This window comes from Sturnus vulgaris, chromosome 25, assembly GCF_052056855.1.
Source record: "Sturnus vulgaris isolate bStuVul1 chromosome 25, bStuVul1.hap1, whole genome shotgun sequence".
Lineage (NCBI taxonomy): Eukaryota > Metazoa > Chordata > Aves > Passeriformes > Sturnidae > Sturnus > Sturnus vulgaris.
The window spans coordinates 13,290-37,721 of NC_142267.1; the positions used below are offsets into that span (position 1 = coordinate 13,290).

Here is a 24,432-nt window from a genome sequence, read left to right on the forward strand (position 1 = left end):
TAAATTTTTTCCCCCAATTTCTCAATGATTTTTTTTCCCCAATTTATCAAAGATTTTTTCCACATTTCTCACCGATTTTTTCCCCATTTCTGACTGATTTTTTCGACCCATTTCTGACTGATTTTTCCCCATTTCTCTCTGATTTTTTTCCCCATTTCTCACTGATTTTTTCCACCCATTTCTCATGGATTTTTTCCCCATTTTTCCCCCATTACTCACTGATTTTTTCCCCCCATTTCTCACTGAATATTCCCCCATTTTTCATCGACTATTCCCCCATTTACCACTGATTTTTCCCCCATTTCTCGCTGATTTTGTCCTCAATTTTCGCCGATTTCTCATTGATTTTTTTCCGTTTCTCACTGATTATTTCCCTCATTTTTCATGGATTTTTTCCCCATTTTTCCCCATTTCTCACTGATTTTTTCCCCCATTTTTCATGGATGTTTCCCCCAATTTTCATGGATATTTCCTGATTTTCCCCCCCATTTCTCACTGATATTTGCCCCCATTTCTCTCTGAATTTTTCCCCCCATTTTTCATGCATTTTCCCACCCATTAATCACTGATTTTTTCCCCAATTCTCACCGACTTTTCCCCCCATTTCTCACTGATTTTACCCCATTTCTCACTGATTTTTTTAATGTTTGTATTTCTATTTCTATTTATGTTTATATTTATATTTATTGTTATTGTCTTGCATGTTTATGTTTATGTTTATATGTTTATGTTTACGTTTGTGCATGTTTGTGTCTATGTTTATATTTATGCATATCAAGGTATCCTTTAAAAACAACGCCCCACCAAAAACAAAAACAACACAAAACGCCATTCAAGAACTCCCTTATCAACACCTGAATGAAAAAACAGGGCATTAGATAAATAGACCATAGCCCTTATCATACACCATCTACAAACAAAATAAAGCTATACCATACATCCTCGAAAACCACCTTCAAAGCACGACATTAGAAAAAAAAACTTTCCAGAATTAAAAGCTGTATCTAACAAAAGCCGTCTGATAAAATTAACAACCAAGCCCCCACCATCAGAGCTGCCCCTACTAAACTCCCCATCGTACATATGAAAAATCAGTTTTAAAAACCTACTTCAATTCATTCTGCCTCAAATACAAAGCCATCCAGAAAGTTACCTTCACTCAAAAACAAAAGCGCACGTAGTAAATAACATTAAAAAATAAATCAGCACACTACACACCACAAGCATAAAATATTGAATTAAAACCAAAAATACCCCTATTCATTAAAGAGCCCAGCCGCAAGCTATATTTAACTATAACTTCGTGCAAACGTACACATATCATTAAAATAGATTTCTTTCAGAATACAACTGATGATCTAAAATAGTAAAATGTCCGAGAACGATATTATAATAGGATATCCTCGATCATCCTCCCGCAAATTCTCTCCACTGTATTGTCCGACACACACCGGAAAAAAAATCCAGTTTTTACTTTTTTCAGCTAACTTCTCATTTATTAGCTGAGAGGAATGTTGAATTTGTCTTTACAAATGAGCTGTGGATCAGCCTGTAGATAAGGCTAGCACTGAGAGATAAAAGAAACAATGGGATGGATTCCACTGATTGATGAATGGAAAGAGATAGTTGCCTTTACAAACAAACGGCAGGGCTGCTGATAAATGAAATTGGATATCGAAAGATGAAAGAAGCAACGGGGGGAAACTATGAATTCTATAAGAATTAAAAATTAAAAGGGAGGGTTATACATTAGAGGGGAATTTCAGGTATCAGGCGTTCCGGGAAGTCTGTGCCTCTCAAGTACCTCAGCCAATGGGAAAAGAGAGAGGGAAATGCGGCCGGGAAAATAGGATAAAAAGGAGGCTGCGTCCTCCAAAAATTTGAGAGATCCCAGGGGAATGTCCCATGGCCTCTCCCTTTATTCGAATAAAGCAAAAAGGACTCCTCTGTTTCCTTTTTGGACATAAACCGCTGGTGTTTGTGGATTAATTTTCCTGACATTTAGCAACATATTGTTAAAAAAAAAAAAAAAAAAAAAAAAAAAAAAAAAAAAGTGATCCAGAAGAGGGCAACATTGACAGCCATTCCAAGACAGGATGAACAAATGCTTTCACATTGACAGAGGATGCTGCGATGTTCTGAGAACAGAAGATAGAATAAAATAAAGGAAGGTGATGTTACAAGACAGAAAAGGGTAAAATAAAAGGAGTACCTGAGACTGGGGGGCGGGGGGGAAGAAAATGGGGAAATATTAATTGCTACACACTAGGTACAAATGCTTTTTACAAGTAATTTATGAGAAGCAAGCTAAAAGCGTCTTACTGCTGCTAGTGATATCATGCTCCAAGCTCTGCTAATAATTCCTATTTCTAGCAATAGTTAAATTGAACTCACTACATTCCAACTATTTTTCTGCTTGTTTAGATGGCAGATCCGTTTGGAACACACCTTAGTATAGCAAATTCTATGCCCAGGTAGGGACCTCTCAGTTCTTCCATAAAACATTTTCTTCTGCATTATGGCAAGCCTTTGTTTTAGCTTGACAGCTTTCTTGAAACTTAAATTTACGCATGTGTCCAAAGACATTTGCAATGTAGGCACATCATATGGAAAGTAAATAACATTCTCGAGAGGGAGTTGCTTTGTTACTGAGGGGATGAAAAGCAAGGCTAGAGCTAGTAGAACTACCCAAGAAATTGGACTTAACGCAGCTTTTACAAGGCTCAAAGTAGCCATACCGAGATGTTTGAGCTAAAAGCCCCAGTTACCAGACTTACAGGCCTAATAGTTATCACCACACCACATTCCCTGGTTGCAGTATTTTTAACAGCAGTGCAGAACGCTACTGAAAATTATTTTTAGGTTGAATTGTTCTCTCCCCTCACTGCCTGTGTAGCTGTTAGAGGCTTCCAGGAGGCTGGGGAAGCAGACTGCTGGTTTCACTTCCAGACAGGTCACTTCCGTGGTCTGCTGGAGGGCACTTTGAAGCCCGTGTCCTTTTCTTGCTCTATTGTATCTGACAACTTTCCTCCCCCACGTCTGTTTTTTAGCGGGCAGCATTTTTGGAGGGCCAGTCAAAGACCTCAGGCTCCGAGAGAATTCGTCTGCTTTGCTCTGTTTATGTGTGCAACAGATGGGAGCAGCAACTAAGTCAAGTAGTAACTTCTGAGCTGCCCAGTTATCAGTAAACCAAAATATTCTTTTGTGACTCTCGCCAGACGAACATATCATCCTATCCGAGTCACACACTGCCCCTCTGGCATTTTCCAGTCAGACAAAGAATTCCTGGCCCCTTCCTTGCATGAACCTCAGCTCTCCACCTTGTTCCAGAAAGAGTTCTAGATCCAAGGCCCAGTGAGCCAGCTACCCTTTGCTGCCCTGAGCAGTATGGAAACAGCCAAGCCCCAGCCCTGCAGCCCTGCCTAACTCGCCTTTGCCTCCCAAACCTGAACCTTTTCCTTGGCTGTGGCAGCCTCACTCATGCAATCCTGAAGACAAAAATCTGATTTGGCAGGTGAGGCCGTTTCTAACGCAAAAGCTTCACCAAGGTTTCTCTTCCAACTTCAGCCTTAAACAGTCCTGTCCTCCTCAGACAGCCCCCACCTCCAGCCTTTAGCTGTAAATACTTACTGTTTTATAGCTAATGCTTGCCACCCCTCAAAATTAAGTCTTTTGATATGCATTTACATCCCTCCCTAACCATGTCCTCATCACCCTTCCCAAACTCAGCCTCATCTCCAGGCCTAGAACCTCTCCCTAGGTGAGGGACTGTCCTCGGGTAGGAGTGCTGACAGACCTGTGCATGAGCCCAGCTGCATAGCCCGTGCTAATCCCAGCCCAGCTCTAGCCTTTAAACCCACTGGGGCTTTGGTACTGGAGGCCCAGTTACAGTAACCCCTGTGGCCGTTCCGCTTCCAGGCCATCTGGGAGTTGTGATCCCCCACCCTACACCACTTTGGTGAGAAATGCATTCCTTTCTTACAATAAAGTTTTCATTTTATGTCTAAATTCAAGCATTCCGAGAAAACGTGTAGCAATTATATCAAGACAGACATGACAGGCACCAACATTAGTCTTTCATTACACACTTTTCATGCCTTCTCTCCACAGATTTCTTTGAGGCAACTCTGACTCCTTTTCTCACAGGCAGCTCCACACAGCCCCGACTCCTCCTCTCCTCTGTACGACTGGCTAAACCCCAGCCTGTCCCTTCCCCAGCCACCTGAGCCTGTCTGTCCCACACACAGCATCCTCTCACCTTGTCCATCCCTTGCACGGCCACGTGTCCCTTCCTCCTCGCAGCACAGCCAGCAGGCTCCAGCCCACACTGCAGCAGGCTCTGCACCTCCAGCTGGAGCTGTGCTTAGTGAAACTGGCAGCCAGCTGACCCACGCTTTTATAACAACCAGCCTCACTGGGCAGGCAAGGCTGTTTCCACTCCTTGCTAATCAGTACAGCTGTAACTCGTTGGCAACTAGTGCCTTCTGCACTATCCTTACAAACTATTCTCCTACAGAAATGGACCGGAATTCCGCGGGGATTTTCCGGGGATTCCGGGGGGATTTTCTCGGGAATTCCGGGGGGATTTTGTCGGGGATTCCGGGGGGATTTTCTGGGGGATTCCGGGGAGATTTTATCGGGGATTCCTGGGGGATATTCCCGGGGATTCCGGGGGGATTTTCTCGGGGATTCTGGGCATATTTTCTCGCGGATTCCGGGGGGATTTTCTCAGGGATTCCGGGGAGATTTTATCGGGGATTCCGGGGGGATTTTTCCCGGGAAATCCGGGGGGATTTTTCCCCGCGATTCCAGGGGGATTTTCCAGGGGATTCCGGGCATATTTTCTCGGGGATTCCTGGGGGATTTTCCAGGGGATTCCATGGGGATTATCCAGGGGATTCCAGGGGGATTTTATCGGGGATACCTGGGGGATTTTCCAGGGGATTCCTGGGGGATTTTCCCGGGGATTCCGGGGGGATTTTCACGGGGATTCCGGGGGGATTTTCACTGGGATTCCGGGGCGATTTCCTCAGGGAATTCCGGGGGATTTTCTCGGGAATTCCGGGAGGATTTTCCCGGGGATTCCGAGGGGATATTCCCGGGGAATTCCGGGGGGATTTTCTCCGGGATTCCGGGGGGATTTTCCAGGGGTTTCAGCGAGGAATTTCCCGGGGAATTCCCGGTGGATTTTCCAGGGGATTCCGGGTGGATTTTCTCGGGGATTCCGGGGGGATTTTCCCGAGTATTCCGGGGGGAATTTTTCGGGGAGTCCGGAGGGATTTTCCCGGGGTATCCGGGGTGATTTTACGAGGAATTCCGGGGGGATTTTCCCGAGTGTTCCGGGGGGATTTCCTCGGGGATTACGGGATGATTTTCTCTCGGATTTTTTTCCCCAATTTTTCAAGCATTTTTTCCCGCAATTTTCGTGGATTTTTCCCAAATTTTCCCCATTTCTCACTGATTTTTTTCCCCATTTCTCAATGATTTTTGCCCCAATTTATCAAAGATTTTTTTCCCCATTTCTCACTGATGTTTTTCCCCATTTTCCCCCCATTTCTCACTGATTTTTATCCCCCATTTTTCAATGATTTTTCCCCATTTCTCTCTGATTTTTTCCCCATTTCACCATGATGTTTTCCCCATTTCTCACTGATTTTTCCGTTGATTTTTCATGGATTTTTCCACCCATTTTTCGTGGATTTTTTCCCCTTTTTTCCCCATTTCTCACTGATTTTTTCCCCCCATTTATCACTCCTTTTTCCCCATTTTTCCCCATTTCTCACTGATTTTTTCCGCCATTTTTCATGGATGTTTCCCCCAATTTTCATGGATATTTCCTGATTTTCCCCCCCATTTCTCACTGATATTTGCCCCCATTTCTCTCTGAATTATTCCCCCCATTTTTCATGCATTTTCCCGCCCATTAATCACTGATTTTTTCCCCATTTCTCACCGACTTTTCCCCCCATTTCTCACTGATTTTTATCCCCCACTTCTGACTGATTTTTCCCAATTTTTCGTTGATCTTTTTCCCCATTCCTCACCGATTTTTCCCCCATTTCTCTCTGATTTTTCCATCATTTTTCATGGCTTTTCCCCCCCATTTCTCACTGATTTTACCCCATTTCTCACAGATTTTATTAATGTTTGTATTTCTATTTCTAATTATGTTTATATTTATATTTATTATTATTGTTTTGCATGTTTATGTTTATGTTTATGTTTATGTTTATGTTTATGTTTATGTTTATATCTATGCAGGTTAACGTTTGTGCATGTTTATGTCTATGTTTATATTTATGCATATTTATTTTTATGCCGGCGAACGCGGGCAGGCGTTTTATGTAAACGCCTATCCGCCGGGGTCCTAGAGAGGCCGCCATCTTGAGTGTGTCGGGACTCTCAAAATGGCGGCTCGGGCGGCACCCCCGCCTGACCTTCCCAAAATGGCGGCAGAAAGGGCGGGAAAAAATCAGGACCCCGGTGTGTAGGCATAAGATGCCTGATTACATCGCCGACGCCGATCCGCTCGCCGACAATTTTCCCGGACGTTTCAGAGCGTGCCGACAACGGCCGCGCGGTCCGCGGTGCCGCGGGCGCGAGGGCGCCGGCGAACGCGGGCAGGCGTTTTATGTAAACGCCTATCCGCCGGGGTCCTAGAGAGGCCGCCATCTTGAGTGTGTCGGGACTCTCAAAATGGCGGCTCGGGCGGCACCCCGCCTGACCTTCCCAAAATGGCGGCAGAAAGGGCGGGAAAAAATCAGGACCCCGGTGTGTAGGCATAAGATGCCTGATTACATCGCCGACGCCCATCTGCTCGCCGCCAATTTTCCCGGATGTTTCAGAGCGTGCCGACAACGGCCGCGCGGTTCGCGGTGCCGCGGGAGTGAGGGCGCCGGCGGGTGCGGGCAGGCGTTTTATGTAAACGCCTATCCGCCGGGGTCCTAGAGAGGCCGCCATCTTGAGTGTGTCGGGACTCTCAAAATGGCGGCTCGGGCGGCACCCCGCCTGACCTGCCAAAAATGGCGGCAGAAAGGGCGGGAAAAAATCAGGACCCCGGTGTGTAGGCATAAGATGCCTGATTACATCGCCGACGCCGATCCGCTCGCCGACAATTTTCCCGGACGTGTCAGAGCGTGCCGACAACGGCCGCGCGGTCCGCGGTGCCGCGGGCGTGAGGGCGCCGGCGGGCGCGAGCAGGCGTTTTATGTAAACGCCTATCCGCCGGGGTCCTAGAGAGGCCGCCATCTTGAGCGCTGCCGCACGGCTGGGTCCCGGCCCGCGGGCCCTTCCGCCATCCTGAGAGGGGCACGGTGCAGTACCCGCCTGTGTCCACACGGCGGCAGCACTGCCGCCCAACTCAGCCCGGCACTGCCGCCCTGTCAGGGACAGCCAGAGAAGGGAGAGAGTTCCAAGCACCAGAGTCCCCACCCGTCATAAAATCCTCTCAATGAACGCCCCAAAAAAACCCCGACCCAAACTAAAAATGCCCTGCCTCTGACCAAATGAAAAAAAAACCCTTTTATATATAGAAATCATCTATTTTTTAATATTTAATTTCTAGTCATAATCTAGACATATTTCATATATTCAATTTAATTGCTATTCTATTTATCATATATACAATATTATTTTATTATTCATTATATACATAGATTTATATTACTAATGTTATTTCTATTTTATCTATATCCATCTATATTTGGAGGTTCATTGTTTTTAATATTATTTCTTTAAAAGCTCTGCCTCTAACCAAATAGAAACAAAAAACTCGATTATTTTAAATTCTATTTGAATATATTTTTTTATTTAGTTTTCATATTTATATCTGTAGATTTATATGTCTATATTGTGTATTCTATATTTATAAACTATTTAACGTATTTTTTACTTGTATATTAATATACTATATGCTATTTACATTCTATTATAACATACTATTTAATATAACATATTAAAATCGATAAATTATTTATATTACATACTACATACATATATTTTATATTTATATTTATTTCTATAGATTTATACTTACATATATATATGCATATATAGTTATAATAATTTTATGTCAGTATCTATTTTTGCATATTTGTATATTTTTGCCTATATGATTTATATTATTTATTAAAAACCCTCCTCTAACCAAATAAAAAACAATAAAACATTCCTTTTAAAGTCTAAGTATTTATATATTTCTATTTTCATAACAAAATATAATGTAATGTAATATATTTATATATTGGTTTCTTATATTTGCTTATATATTTTTATTCTTTATCTTTTCTATTTACAGTATCTATTAAAAAACCCTACCTCTATCCAAACACAAACCAATAAAACATTCCTTTTAGACTATATTTAGCTATTTTTTAAGGTTCTGTTTTTCATGCATTCTACACCCACCCCTCCCTCTCAATGTTCTGGCACCCACCATGACCCCCCCCCCATGCCCGACTCACCTGCTCCTCCAGCGCAGCCCGGCTCCCTCTCCCAGGGACCTTGGGGTGCCCCAAACCACGTCGGAGCCCCCCTCAGCCTTTTTTCCTCACCCCAAAGAAGGCACAGAACGACTCCAACTGCCCTGGACAGCAGCAGGGCACTTGACTGCAACCCCTCCCATGTGTCCATCCCACAGAAAGTGACTCTGCTGACACCAGAAAAGGGAGGGCAACCCCCACAAGGGCTGAAGTTCCTCCCCAGCCCTGCAGACACAGGGGACAAGGGGCAGAAAGGAGGAGGGGCAGCAGAGAGGACAAGGGAAGAAAATCAACATCAAGGTGCACGATGAAATGGAACCCCCCCTAAAAAAAAAAAAAAGAAGAAGAAAAATGAAAACGAAAAATAACCAAAAAACGAAAAGAAACCCCTGGCATGCTGGATGGGCAGCACAAGAGGGAGGGATTAAAAATGAACAGGGACAGTGTCCTGGTTTTGGGCAAATTTGGGGGAAAACCTCCAGAAGGAGCCCCCAGACAGCAAACCCCACGACTCCTTCCCCCCACCCCACCGGGTTCGGGAAGAATTTCCTCGGAGAAGAGTGGGAGAAAAAAACCTCTTTATTTAACAAGCAAGACACTCCCCAGCACAGGGAAAAAAGACAACACCAGCTGACAAAAAACTCTTTCACCGTTCTGAAGGGATGACGAGTTCAGTCTCTCTGGCGAGTGGTCGCCCAGTTATCAGTCTCTGGCGCTTGGGAATGGCTGCTGCAGGTGACAGAGTGTAGACTCCCGGTGTTTCTTGGGGTTTCCCAGGTCCCCGTCCGGAACAGGTTCAGATGGTATCCAGGAGAGGGAGGGGACGGGGTGGAAGAGAAAACAGTCCAGGGAAAAAGTTGGACTGCCTAGCTGAACTAACTAATAAGAAAAAAGCAAGGGCAAAGCGAAGGAAAGAAAAAGAGGCAGAAGCGAGCAAGCAGGCAAGCAAGCAGGCAAGCAAGCAAGCAAGCAAACCGAGCTAAAACCTCTCCTAAACATAGACCATGGGGGAGGTGAGCCGGCTGATAACAAGACAAAACAAAGCTTCACTCTCAGAGTCAGTCCTGGAAGCACAGGACATAATACCAAACATAATCAGGACACATGATTGGAGATAGAAACACCATAACATCACCCTAGGACAGACAGTGACCGGGACACAAGGATCCCACGGGAAACAACGGCACAGGGAGCACCACAGAGGCACAGAGAAGGACGGAGAAAAGACAGAGAGTGCCAAACACACAGCAAGGACTGAGGGGTACCATGACAAAGAGGGAACCCAGGAGCCAGAGAGGAAGCGAGCACAGCCCGTGCGGGGCGGGCAAAGACGGGCAAGGAGCAGCACAGCCACGGAGACAGAGAGGCACGGCCAGCAGGACAGAGGCTCACCAGGAGAGGGGCACAGCAAGGGAGGAGCACCGGGCAGCGCTCCTTTAGGACAAGAATATTCACACACACAAGCAATTCCCTCATTTGCACCTCATTCTTATTTCACACCCCCCCCCCCCCCCCCCCCAATAAAAAATTCAGCTCATAGCACAGGCAGCTCTGGCTTTTCCCTGCACAGTATTTCTACCAAGGCCCTGGGCACAGCACGCGGTCGCGAGTCACCTGAATCAATCCTGATTTAACATTTCAAAGCTTCTCCTTCTGGCACTGCACCTTCTCAGACCCGGGCTGCCATGTTCCACTCCCCTCATGGCCACATTCAAGAACAACTGTTGCCATTCTGCAGAGAATTCCCAATATGACTCACGTATTATCAGTGGGCAGAAAACTCTTTGGGCTTCAGTTCCACCTCTCACCTGTTCCACGTGGAGGGAGGACAGGCATTAGTCACACATCACAGCAGCAGTGATGGATCAAGGCTTTTTTTTTTTTTTTTTTTTTTTGATTGAATAAAAGGGTAAGAAAAAACAAACCAGGTCTCATACAAATGTCTTGAAACACCATTAAAGCTTTTTAAACCCAAGGAGACCATCGTGATTCCTGACTTCAGTCTTCTATCCATACTGGTTTTGGCATCATGAAATCAATCAGAGTCTTTTAAGAAATACTAAATCATCATGACTAAACCCCGGGCTCCTGGTCATTTGCACTTACAGCCCCTTGTAGGAAGCTCTCCAGCCTTTTTTTCCCATCCTACGTTGGACAGAGGATGGCTGTGAACCGCACGCCTCCACACAAACAGTCCTGCCGGTTCCTCAAAAAGTTTAAAATGCCTGTGATAAAAATGATAGAAAGTAATACTGCCTCTCACACTGTGCAAGAAATGGGAAGTTGGACTTTCAATGTCCCACTGAGAGATGCCGAATAAAAGCTTCCCCATGAGCTCGCACAGAGTAGTAACATTTCTTGGACGAAACTAAACTAAGATTTTTTTTTTGACCAAACAAGATAGGTCTGTATGAGAACAGCTCAGGAGGCTTTCAGGGCTCGCAGTGATGCTGGCAGAGCACAGAACGTTAAAGATGAAGTCTTAACTCCCTGAATTAATGCCCTGTGGTAGCCAAATCTTTTTGCAAAGACACATAAGACTTGCTTCTCCTTGTTTCCGAGTTCCCAAGCCGTCCTGTAATTCGTCACCTGCACTAGTGCAGACCAATCTGCCGTGGGCAAGGAACAGATCCGGCTCCTGAGCTCCAAGCCACGTGTCCCCGATGGAAACCCAAGTCAGGAATACAAAAACACCTGTGGAAGAAAGACGAGAGAAAAATCAGAAGACACAGATATTCTTCTATTCCCACACAGAAATACCGAGCCAAGCTGTTTACCTCTGGGACTCTGTTTTAAAACAGCTCCCCAGCTCTGTTCCTAGATGGAAAACGTGGAGTGGCTTTGCCCGTGCAAAGCCAATGAGCCTCCTCACAAGAAGGAACAAACCAGTTTCCTGCTAAATCAGACACCTGGAAATCTCACCTGTCACATGCTGTCATGGACCAGCAAGAGGGATCAGCATCCAGGCCCACGTGGACTTGTTCATTCCTGGCTTCTAATGCAGCAGGGACAACAGCACTGAAGGGAAATGATCACGTCTTCATTTAAAGAGAACCCAACTTCTTCATCAAAGCCATCACTGTCCTCGAGCAGGACATCCACCATATCCAGGACATCTAATAAGTGAAGAAAAACATCAAAGCAAGAATCCAGACTAACAGGAAAAACAACAGACGTAGAATGCAACACTCCAGGAATACAAGGCATCTTTTTAATTCTTTTTAATTAAAAAAAAAAATAAAAAATAAAAAAAAGGATGAAAGCCACATTTGTCACGCAATACAACTTTAAGTGCAACCCCTAAATTACAGCTGAACCTTCACTCTGCCTTTCAATGCTGCTGTCCAGCACGGAGCAGCTGTGGCTGCTCCTGGATCCCTGGATGTGTCCAAAGCCAGGCTGGACACTGGGGCTTGGAGCAGCCCGGGCTACTGAAAGGTGTCCCTGTTCATGGCAGGGCTGGAACTGGATGAGATTTAAGGAGCCTTGCCGGCCAAACCACTCTGGGATTCCATGACTCTGTCAACAGTCCCAGGCAGAAGGGCTAGATTTCCATTTGAGTTCAAAAACGCTGCTGCAAGAGCATGAAGAGAGATTTCAAATACCGTTCAAGTGGCACAGCCACGGCAGAAATGACTTTCAGAGGTAAAGCGGCAACTTGGCAATTCCACTTCGACTTCTGATACCAAGAACACGTGGAGAGCTGAATCCTGGAGGGCCCTTACTTAACAGGATTGCCAGAGTTATCCATCCCCAGTTTGCTGATTAGGGCTAGAAAGTGTATCCCCAAGTCATGGAGTTGGGATGTTGACAGGTTACCACATACCATCAATGTGAGAGACGGGGATGCTGATGTTATCAGAGTCCTGTTTAAACAGAGCCACCTGGAGCGTGCTGGCTGCCTGAACCAGGTCTGCTGCCTTGTCAGTGTAGGGACAGGGGTTGGTCACCAGCTTCAGCAGGACCTGTCAGCAAAGGTGGGGAGAAAGGTAAGTGCACCTGCTGGCTGGCAAGTGCAGGGGAACCACACGGTACTGAGAACGACCACGTGCTGAAAGCTGGGCAGCTTTTATGAGGACAACTTCCATAGCACTTCTGCAGGATTCTGTCTACAGTTCCTGCTCTACAGGCCACACTGATGGAAAAACAAAAACCCACCACAACTTGGCACCTAGACTGCGACCACACACCGAGTACCTGGGCAGACCACAGTGGAGGCAAAGCACTGGGCATTCAACATCCTGAAGAGTAAACAGCAAGTGTCACCTTTCCTTGTCAAGGACCACCATCTACTGAGCTCTGATAATGTCGGCACCTAAAGAGGAGATCAAAGCTACCCACACCTACACCACTCTACCCTTACACCGACAATGCTGTAATAACAGCTGATCTCTTTGGATTTCATTTTCCTACAAATCATTTGGCTGCCCTCCCACTGAACACAAGAAGGATGCCACCTCCGTATAAAGAATCCCAAACAAGGCTTTTCTCAGAATTCATTCGCTGGTCTTTGACAGGTTTCTCAACAATAGCAACAAGACCTCCAGTTTCCACTAACACTATTCTTTGCATTTTTTTATCCAGCTGATTTGAACACCGTTACCTTTTCCAAAAACTGAATCACTGCTTCCTTCTGGTCTTCTTTTGTATTATCCGAGTGCTCCAGCCAAATTGAAAGCTCCTTCCACGTGTACTCAAACGCTCCACTGTCACGTAAAACCTGTCCAGGAAACAAAGGAGGAGGTGTGTAAATAAACCTCAAAACACCTAAAATACAAAACCCCGAGGGATGCAGATCTTTTTCTATAGTTACCTTCATGCTTCCTTCTTTTAGGAACGAAAAGAAGAGCAGGTTGATGAGGAGTCGTATCTGCCGCTCTCCTCACCCTCAGTTCAAGAGGCTCACTAGGGGGACTTCAGCTGCATAGTGGACAATAAAAATCCTACTTCTGTAATTTTTGGAAAGCAGGTTATACTGCTTTCAGAGGGCGGTACAGCTTTCTATCATCACAGGCAGTTAAAAAAAAAAGAAAAAAGCACCTTCAAAATAGCCTGTAGGGGAGTTTTAGAAAACTACCGATGAAACAGAGGAAAATCATTGCTAAATTAAACCTGAATCAGGCTACTTGTACTTAAAGCAATCAGGCAGAGGGATGAACAGTCACATAAATGAGCAGTGGGCTGTGACCACAGCAAGGTCCAGAGAGAAGTGCAAGTTGCTGGGGGTGGTGAGGAAGACAACAAGTCACACACCCTAGAGACAGGCTTTGACGTGCCTAGAAACTTCCCCCCGCTTTCCTGCTCTCCAAATTCAGGCCCTGACTGCGAGCACCCAAACTCGGTGACCCCGAGCTCCAGCTCTACAAGCAAGAAAGGAGGAGGGAGAAGAGGAAGGAATCCGAGTGACACCAGGGTTCAGCTCCCTCCCCCTAAGGCCCAGCAAGAGAGGAAACCTTGCCCAGCTTCCCGACCCTGGCACCTACGTTGGACGACTGCAATTACACAGGATGAATCTGTGCCTTTGCTCCTCTCCACACATCAAATACAAGGAAGCCATCACAACTCATTTGTTCTACAGTTACTCCGTGTACAACACCAGCAGCTCTAAAAATAACTGCTGCTCACATCAGTCTGACAGGGGAATTCATTTAAAGCAAGAAAACATGAAGGAAAAAGGATTCATTATAATATAAGCGACTATTTTTGGCAGGGTCTGGAAACAGAAATGCACCTGCAGCTCTCACAAAACCGGGCAGGAACAGAATGTGAAATCCAAAAACGAGCCTTCAGTTACATGGCACTGTGCAGAAAAGTAAGTCCTTACCATCTATTCTTAGCAGCCTTTCTGCTGACGGAACTGCCCCAACTTCCCTGTTCCTGCTTTCCCTTCAGAGAAAATGCAAAGGACTGAAGTGGAAAGTGGACACAGGAACAAGTCAAGCAGTCCATGTTCCCACCTGGCAAAAGAATCCAAAACCATCAGAAAAACGGCACATTTTGAGCAGCTTTCGGTTGAGACATTCATTGCTGGGAGACCAAGTGAACCTGCCTTTAATCCCTTGCAAGGATCAAGGGCAACTAAACCCGAATTCAGTCACTGTAACTGGATTTTTTCTTGGCAGGACAGTCTGGTTGCATTTATTCCTTATTCCTAGGGGTAAATCTCTACCCCTCCTTAGGTAACTAAAGGATGTCCTCTTTGAATAAGGTGCTAAAAACAGCAGCCTCTGGTGTCTGGTGGACTTCGAGCTGACCAGCTTTTTCTCAAAAGTCAAATAACTAATTTAAATATGCAGAGGGGGATGCTAATTTTCAAGACAAAAAGTACTCCTTGCATCAAAGCTGGGATCAGACAATAACAGAGAGGACTACTCTGCAGGGCCAGAGGAAACCGGAGAAGACTTATGAAAGGCTAGAGTGCTGAAGTACAGATTAAAGAAACGCTGATAAAAAGTAAAAATCCAAAGCAATATCTTCTTGATCAATGTCAAGACCTTTGCAGGCACCAACTGCACTGATTTATTACAGTATCAGAATTCATTCAGCCTCGGGGGGGTGCGTAAACACGACAGACATTTTCTTTGCTCTTTCATCAACTGCTGCAGTGAAGTCCGTTCACAGCATTGATTTCTGTCAAATATTTCGTTACTAGCCGGTTATCTGACAGCAAATTTCAACAAGAGGCACAGGAAAGGAGACTGGTGACCACACAATCCTGCAGCAAAGGTAACTGCTTCAAGAAAAAATCGTACAATCCTGAAATTTCAGGCCAGTGGGATAGAGTGAATATCCTGATATTTCAATTCCAAAGCTTACCTTAATGGTCTCGGGCTCCGGGGCTTGGAGGGGGGGTCGGTTCGGAAGGGCCGCCTCCGGAGGAGGGGATCCCGGGGGGAGTCAGGGGCCCGGGGAGGGGGGCGAGGCGGAGGGAGAGGAAAAAGAGGAAGATGAGGAGGAGGAAGAAGGGGGAGAGGGTTTGAGAGGAGGGGAAGCCCAAATCCGTGCTGTGTGCGGAGCTCCGACAGCACGCTGCAGCCCGCAGCTCAGTGTGAGCACGGGGCAGAGGAGGCGATTTCTGGGCATTCAATCACCCTGAGGCGGGCCCGGCACCGCCCCTGCAGCACCGTCCCCAGCACAGCTCGGTACCGCTCCGGGATCACCCGGCCCCGCCCCCGGTGCCGCCCGGGACCACTGGGGACCGCCCCTAAAGCACCGCCCCGGCCCCGCCCGGTCCCGTCCCCGGGACCTCCGTGCCCCGCCTCGCCAAGCCCCGGCTCCGCCCCGAGCCTGCCCGGGCTGCGCCGGGACCATCGCTGGCGGCCCCGCCCCTCTTCCCCGGGCCGAAGCGGGCTGAAGGAGATGTCCGCACGATTGGAAACGCCGCCGAAAATCGCACCCGTGGGATCGGTGTCGGCGTCGTGCGCAGGCATCCCACTAGAGCGAGCGGGCTCCTTGCTGTGCCACCCTCCTTTTGCAGCCAGAGTTAGAAGGTCGGGGAGCGACACCCGAGCCGCCATCTTGGGAGAGGCAGGCGCGCAGTACCGCGCTCTGCCCACAGGGTGGCGCTTGGGAGACAGGCAAGGGATGGAATCAAGGAGTGTCCCAATCCTTGAGGAAATCCCCCTGAATGAACGCCCCAAAAAACCGCGACCAGAACTGAGAAACCTCCTGCCTCTGTATGAGTGCAAAGGGTGTGCAAGGAGTGTGCAAATAGTGTGCATTAGCAATCGATCGGCAGGCATTGGCAATCGATCGCCGATATAATCGATCGGCAGGCATTGGCAATCGTTCGCCGATCTAATCGATCGGCAGGCGCGATCAATCGATCGCCGATCTAATCGATCGGCAGGCATTAGCAATCGATCGCCGATCTAATCGATCGGCAGGCATTGGCAATCGATCGCCGATCTAATCGATCGGCAGGCATTAGCAATCGATCGCCGATCTAATCGATCGGCAGGCTCGATCAATCGATCGCCGATCTAATCGATCGGCAGGCGCGATCAATCGATCGCCGATCTAATCGATCGGCAGGCATTAGCAATCGATCGCCGATCTAATCGATCGGCAGGCATTATCAATCGATCGCCGATCTAATCGATCGGCAGGCGCGATCAATCGATCGCCGATCTAATCGATCGGCAGGCGCGATCAATCGATCGCCGATCTAATCGATCGGTACTCGCGATCAATCGATCGCCGATGTAATCGATCGGTAGTTGCGATCAATCGATCACCGATGTAATCCATAGGCATGCATTAGTTATCGATCACCGATCTGATTTTTCCCGCCATTTTTCATTGATTTTTTTCCCCATTTCTCACTGATATTTACGGCCCATTTTTCATGCATTTTTCCCCCATTTCTCACTGATTTTTTTCCCCCGCAATTTTCGTGGATTTTTTCCCAATTTTTCCCCATTTCTCACTAAATTTTTTCCCCCAATTTCTCAATGATTTTTTTTCCCCAATTTATCAAAGATTTTTTCAACATTTCTCACCGATTTTTTCCCCATTTCTGACTGATTTTTTCGACCCATTTCTGACTGATTTTTCCCCATTTCTCTCTGATTTTTTTCCCCATTTCTCACTGATTTTTTCCACCCATTTCTCATGGATTTTTTCCCCATTTTTCCCCCATTACTCACTGATTTTTTCCCCCCATTTCTCACTGAATATTCCCCCATTTTTCATCGACTATTCCCCCATTTACCACTGATTTTTCCCCCATTTCTCGCTGATTTTGTCCTCAATTTTCGCCGATTTCTCATTGATTTTTTTCCGTTTCTCACTGATTATTTCCCTCATTTTTCATGGATTTTTTCCCCATTTTTCCCCATTTCTCACTGATTTTTTCCCCCATTTTTCATGGATGTTTCCCCCAATTTTCATGGATATTTCCTGATTTTCCCCCCCATTTCTCACTGATATTTGCCCCCATTTCTCTCTGAATTTTTCCCCCCATTTTTCATGCATTTTCCCACCCATTAATCACTGATTTTTTCCCCAATTCTCACCGACTTTTCCCCCCATTTCTCACTGATTTTACCCCATTTCTCACTGATTTTTTTAATGTTTGTATTTCTATTTCTATTTATGTTTATATTTATATTTATTGTTATTGTCTTGCATGTTTATGTTTATGTTTATATGTTTATGTTTACGTTTGTGCATGTTTGTGTCTATGTTTATATTTATGCATATCAAGGTATCCTTTAAAAACAACGCCCCACCAAAAACAAAAACAACACAAAACGCCATTCAAGAACTCCCTTATCAACACCTGAATGAAAAAACATGGCATTAGATAAATAGACCATAGCCCTTATCATACACCATCTACAAACAAAATAAAGCTATACCATACATCCTCGAAAACCACCTTCAAAGCACGACATTAGAAAAAAAAACTTTCCAGAATTAAAAGCTGTATCTAACAAAAGCCGTCTGATAAAATTAACAACCAAGCCCCCACCATCAGAGCTGCCCCTACTAAACTCCCCATCGTACATATGAAAAATCAGTTTTAAAAACCTACTTCAATTCATTCTGCCTCAAATACAAAGCCATCCAGAAAGTTACCTTCACTCAAAAACAAAAGCGCACGTAGTAAATAACATTAAAAAATAAATCAGCACACTACACACCACAAGCATAAAATATTGAATTAAAACCAAAAATACCCCTATTCATTAAAGAGCCCAGCCGCAAGCTATATTTAACTATAACTTCGTGCAAACGTACACATATCATTAAAATAGATTTCTTTCAGAATACAACTGATGATCTAAAATAGTAAAATGTCCGGGAACGATATTATAATAGGATATCCTCGATCATCCTCCCGCAAATTCTCTCCACTGTATTGTCCGACACACACCGGAAAAAAAATCCAGTTTTTACTTTTTTCAGCTAACTTCTCATTTATTAGCTGAGAGGAATGTTGAATTTGTCTTTACAAATGAGCTGTGGATCAGCCTGTAGATAAGGCTAGCACTGAGAGATAAAAGAAACAATGGGATGGATTCCACTGATTGATGAATGGAAAGAGATAGTTGCCTTTACAAACAAACGGCAGGGCTGCTGATAAATGAAATTGGATATCGAAAGATGAAAGAAGCAACGGGGGGAAACTATGAATTCTATAAGAATTAAAAATTAAAAGGGAGGGTTATACATTAGAGGGGAATTTCAGGTATCAGGCGTTCCGGGAAGTCTGTGCCTCTCAAGTACCTCAGCCAATGGGAAAAGAGAGAGGGAAATGCGGCCGGGAAAATAGGATAAAAAGGAGGCTGCGTCCTCCAAAAATTTGAGAGATCCCAGGGGAATGTCCCATGGCCTCTCCCTTTATTCGAATAAAGCAAAAAGGACTCCTCTGTTTCCTTTTTGGACATAAACCGCTGGTGTTTGTGGATTAATTTTCCTGACATTTAGCAACATATTGTTAAAAAAAAAAAAAAAAAAAAAAAAAAAAAAAAAAAAAAGTGATCCAGAAGAGGGCAACATTGACAGCCATTCCAAGACAGGATGAACAAATGCTTTCACATTGACAGAGGATGCTGCGATGTTCTGAGAACAGAAGATAGAATAAAATAAAGGAAGGTGATGTTACAAGACAGAAAAGGGTAAAATAAAAGGAGTACCTGAGACTGGGGGGCGGGGGGGAAGAAAATGGGGAAATATTAATTGCTACACACTAGGTACAAATGCTTTTTACAAGTAATTTATGAGAAGCAAGCTAAAAGCGTCTTACTGCTGCTAGTGATATCATGCTCCAAGCTCTGCTAATAATTCCTATTTCTAGCAATAGTTAAATTGAACTCACTACATTCCAACTATTTTTCTGCTTGTTTAGATGGCAGATCCGTTTGGAACACACCTTAGTATAGCAAATTCTATGCCCAGGTAGGGACCTCTCAGTTCTTCCATAAAACATTTTCTTCTGCATTATGGCAAGCCTTTGTTTTAGCTTGACAGCTTTCTTGAAACTTAAATTTACGCATGTGTCCAAAGACATTTGCAATGTAGGCACATCATATGGAAAGTAAATAACATTCTCGAGAGGGAGTTGCTTTGTTACTGAGGGGATGAAAAGCAAGGCTAGAGCTAGTAGAACTACCCAAGAAATTGGACTTAACGCAGCTTTTACAAGGCTCAAAGTAGCCATACCGAGATGTTTGAGCTAAAAGCCCCAGTTACCAGACTTACAGGCCTAATAGTTATCACCACACCACATTCCCTGGTTGCAGTATTTTTAACAGCAGTGCAGAACGCTACTGAAAATTATTTTTAGGTTGAATTGTTCTCTCCCCTCACTGCCTGTGTAGCTGTTAGAGGCTTCCAGGAGGCTGGGGAAGCAGACTGCTGGTTTCACTTCCAGACAGGTCACTTCCGTGGTCTGCTGGAGGGCACTTTGAAGCCCGTGTCCTTTTCTTGCTCTATTGTATCTGACAACTTTCCTCCCCCACGTCTGTTTTTTAGCGGGCAGCATTTTTGGAGGGCCAGTCAAAGACCTCAGGCTCCGAGAGAATTCGTCTGCTTTGCTCTGTTTATGTGTGCAACAGATGGGAGCAGCAACTAAGTCAAGTAGTAACTTCTGAGCTGCCCAGTTATCAGTAAACCAAAATATTCTTTTGTGACTCTCGCCAGACGAACATATCATCCTATCCGAGTCACACACTGCCCCTCTGGCATTTTCCAGTCAAAGAATTCCTGGCCCCTTCCTTGCATGAACCTCAGCTCTCCACCTTGTTCCAGAAAGAGTTCTAGATCCAAGGCCCAGTGAGCCAGCTACCCTTTGCTGCCCTGAGCAGTATGGAAACAGCCAAGCCCCAGCCCTGCAGCCCTGCCTAACTCGCCTTTGCCTCCCAAACCTGAACCTTTTCCTTGGCTGTGGCAGCCTCACTCATGCAATCCTGAAGACAAAAATTTGATTTGGCAGGTGAGGCCGTTTCTAACGCAAAAGCTTCACCAAGGTTTCTCTTCCAACTTCAGCCTTAAACAGTCCTGTCCTCCTCAGACAGCCCCCACCTCCAGCCTTTAGCTGTAAATACTTACTGTTTTATAGCTAATGCTTGCCACCCCTCAAAATTAAGTCTTTTGATATGCATTTACATCCCTCCCTAACCATGTCCTCATCACCCTTCCCAAACTCAGCCTCATCTCCAGGCCTAGAACCTCTCCCTAGGTGAGGGACTGTCCTCGGGTAGGAGTGCTGACAGACCTGTGCATGAGCCCAGCTGCATAGCCCGTGCTAATCCCAGCCCAGCTCTAGCCTTTAAACCCACTGGGGCTTTGGTACTGGAGGCCCAGTTACAGTAACCCCTGTGGCCGTTCCGCTTCCAGGCCATCTGGGAGTTGTGATCCCCCACCCTACACCACTTTGGTGAGAAATGCATTCCTTTCTTACAATAAAGTTTTCATTTTATGTCTAAATTCAAGCATTCCGAGAAAACGTGTAGCAATTATATCAAGACAGACATGACAGGCACCAACATTAGTCTTTCATTACACACTTTTCATGCCTTCTCTCCACAGATTTCTTTGAGGCAACTCTGACTCCTTTTCTCACAGGCAGCTCCACACAGCACCCACTCCTCCTCTCCTCTGTACGACTGGCTAAACCCCAGCCTGTCCCTTCCCCAGCCACCTGAGCCTGTCTGTCCCACACACAGCATCCTCTCACCTTGTCCATCCCTTGCACGGCCACGTGTCCCTTCCTCCTCGCAGCACAGCCAGCAGGCTCCAGCCCACACTGCAGCAGGCTCTGCACCTCCAGCTGGAGCTGTGCTTAGTGAAACTGGCAGCCAGCTGACCCACGCTTTTATAACAACCAGCCTCACTGGGCAGGCAAGGCTGTTTCCACTCCTTGCTAATCAGTACAGCTGTAACTCGTTGGCAACTAGTGCCTTCTGCACTATCCTTACAAACTATTCTCCTACAGAAATGGACCGGAATTCCGCGGGGATTTTCCGGGGATTCCGGGGGGATTTTCTCGGGAATTCCGGGGGGATTTTGTCGGGGATTCCGGGGGGATTTTCTGGGGGATTCCGGGGGGATTTTATCGGGGATTCCTGGGGGATATTCCCGGGGATTCCGGGGGGATTTTCTCGGGGATTCTGGGCATATTTTCTCGCGGATTCCGGGGGGATTTTCTCAGGGATTCCGGGGAGATTTTATCGGGGATTCCGGGGGGATTTTTCCCGGGAAATCCGGGGGGATTTTTCCCCGCGATTCCAGGGGGATTTTCCAGGGGATTCCGGGCATATTTTCTCGGGGATTCCTGGGGGATTTTCCAGGGGATTCCATGGGGATTATCCAGGGGATTCCAGGGGGATTTTATCGGGGATACCTGGGGGATTTTCCAGGGGATTCCTGGGGGATTTTCCCGGGGATTCCGGGGGGATTTTCACGGGGATTCCGGGGGGATTTTCACTGGGATTCCGGGGCGATTTCCTCAGGGAATTCCGGGGGATTTTCTCGGGAATTCCGGGAGGATTTTCCCGGGGATTCCGAGGGGATATTCCCGGGGAATTCCGGGGGGATTTTCTCCGGGATTCCGGGGGGATTTTCCAGGGGTTTCAGCGAGGAATTTCCCGGGGAATTCCCGGTGGATTTTCCAGGGGATTCCGGGTGGATTTTCTCGGGGATTCCGGGGGGATTTTCCCGAGTATTCCGGGGGGAATTTTTCGGGGAGTCCGGAGGGATTTTCCCGGGGTATCCGGGGTGATTTTACGAGGAATTCCGGGGGGATTTTCCCGAGTGTTCCGGGGGGATTTCCTCGGGGATTACGGGATGATTTTCTCTCGGATTTTTTTCCCCAATTTTTCAAGCATTTTTTCCCGCAATTTTCGTGGATTTTTCCCAAATTTTCCCCATTTCTCACTGATTTTTTTCCCCATTTCTCAATGATTTTTGCCCCAATTTATCAAAGATTTTTTTCCCCATTTCTCACTGATGTTTTTCCCCATTTTCCCCCCATTTCTCACTGATTTTTATCCCCCATTTTTCAATGATTTTTCCCCATTTCTCTCTGATTTTTTCCCCATTTCACCATGATGTTTTCCCCATTTCTCACTGATTTTTCCGTTGATTTTTCATGGATTTTTCCACCCATTTTTCGTGGATTTTTTCCCCTTTTTTCCCCATTTCTCACTGATTTTTTCCCCCCATTTATCACTCCTTTTTCCCCATTTTTCCCCATTTCTCACTGATTTTTTCCGCCATTTTTCATGGATGTTTCCCCCAATTTTCATGGATATTTCCTGATTTTCCCCCCCATTTCTCACTGATATTTGCCCCCATTTCTCTCTGAATTATTCCCCCCATTTTTCATGCATTTTCCCGCCCATTAATCACTGATTTTTTCCCCATTTCTCACCGACTTTTCCCCCCATTTCTCACTGATTTTTATCCCCCACTTCTGACTGATTTTTCCCAATTTTTCGTTGATCTTTTTCCCCATTCCTCACCGATTTTTCCCCCATTTCTCTCTGATTTTTCCATCATTTTTCATGGCTTTTCCCCCCCATTTCTCACTGATTTTACCCCATTTCTCACAGATTTTATTAATGTTTGTATTTCTATTTCTAATTATGTTTATATTTATATTTATTATTATTGTTTTGCATGTTTATGTTTATGTTTATGTTTATGTTTATGTTTATGTTTATGTTTATGTTTATATCTATGCAGGTTAACGTTTGTGCATGTTTATGTCTATGTTTATATTTATGCATATTTATTTTTATGCCGGCGAACGCGGGCAGGCGTTTTATGTAAACGCCTATCCGCCGGGGTCCTAGAGAGGCCGCCATCTTGAGTGTGTCGGGACTCTCAAAATGGCGGCTCGGGCGGCACCCCCGCCTGACCTTCCCAAAATGGCGGCAGAAAGGGCGGGAAAAATCAGGACCCCGGTGTGTAGGCATAAGATGCCTGATTACATCGCCGACGCCGATCCGCTCGCCGACAATTTTCCGGACGTTTCAGAGCGTGCCGACAACGGCCGCGCGGTCCGCGGTGCCGCGGGCGCGAGGGCGCCGGCGAACGCGGGCAGGCGTTTTATGTAAACGCCTATCCGCCGGGGTCCTAGAGAGGCCGCCATCTTGAGTGTGTCGGGACTCTCAAAATGGCGGCTCGGGCGGCACCCCGCCTGACCTTCCCAAAATGGCGGCAGAAAGGGCGGGAAAAAATCAGGACCCCGGTGTGTAGGCATAAGATGCCTGATTACATCGCCGACGCCCATCTGCTCGCCGCCAATTTTCCCGGATGTTTCAGAGCGTGCCGACAACGGCCGCGCGGTTCGCGGTGCCGCGGGAGTGAGGGCGCCGGCGGGTGCGGGCAGGCGTTTTATGTAAACGCCTATCCGCCGGGGTCCTAGAGAGGCCGCCATCTTGAGTGTGTCGGGACTCTCAAAATGGCGGCTCGGGCGGCACCCCGCCTGACCTGCCAAAAATGGCGGCAGAAAGGGCGGGAAAAAATCAGGACCCCGGTGTGTAGGCATAAGATGCCTGATTACATCGCCGACGCCGATCCGCTCGCCGACAATTTTCCCGGACGTGTCAGAGCGTGCCGACAACGGCCGCGCGGTCCGCGGTGCCGCGGGCGTGAGGGCGCCGGCGGGCGCGAGCAGGCGTTTTATGTAAACGCCTATCCGCCGGGGTCCTAGAGAGGCCGCCATCTTGAGCGCTGCCGCACGGCTGGGTCCCGCCCGCGGGCCCTTCCGCCATCCTGAGAGGGGCACGGTGCAGTACCCGCCTGTGTCCACACGGCGGCAGCACTGCCGCCCAACTCAGCCCGGCACTGCCGCCCTGTCAGGGACAGCCAGAGAAGGGAGAGAGTTCCAAGCACCAGAGTCCCCACCCGTCATAAAATCCTCTCAATGAACGCCCCAAAAAAACCCCGACCCAAACTAAAAATGCCCTGCCTCTGACCAAATGAAAAAAAAAACCCT

At 46.6% G+C, this 24,432-nt stretch overlaps 1 protein-coding gene across 7 annotated transcripts in view; it reads right to left on the reverse strand.

The window, feature by feature from the left end:
• LOC148221224 (nucleolar pre-ribosomal-associated protein 1-like) overlaps positions 1 to 24,432 on the reverse strand; it is a 33,758-nt gene that overhangs the window by 8,240 nt on the left and 1,086 nt on the right. The window contains exons 1-6 of one of the 7 annotated variants that reach the window (XM_088178748.1): positions 15,297 to 15,705; positions 13,294 to 13,400; positions 13,084 to 13,200; positions 12,307 to 12,445; positions 11,403 to 11,596; positions 8,463 to 11,174 (exon numbers count right to left, since the gene is read on the reverse strand). In XM_088178748.1, coding sequence (XP_088034874.1) covers positions 11,463 to 11,596; positions 12,307 to 12,445; positions 13,084 to 13,200; positions 13,294 to 13,299 — 396 coding nt within the window. In that variant the 5' untranslated portion in view covers positions 13,300 to 13,400; positions 15,297 to 15,705 and the 3' untranslated portion in view covers positions 8,463 to 11,174; positions 11,403 to 11,462. The other 6 variants (XM_088178749.1, XM_088178743.1, XM_088178746.1 and 3 more) reach the window with 6 other exon arrangements.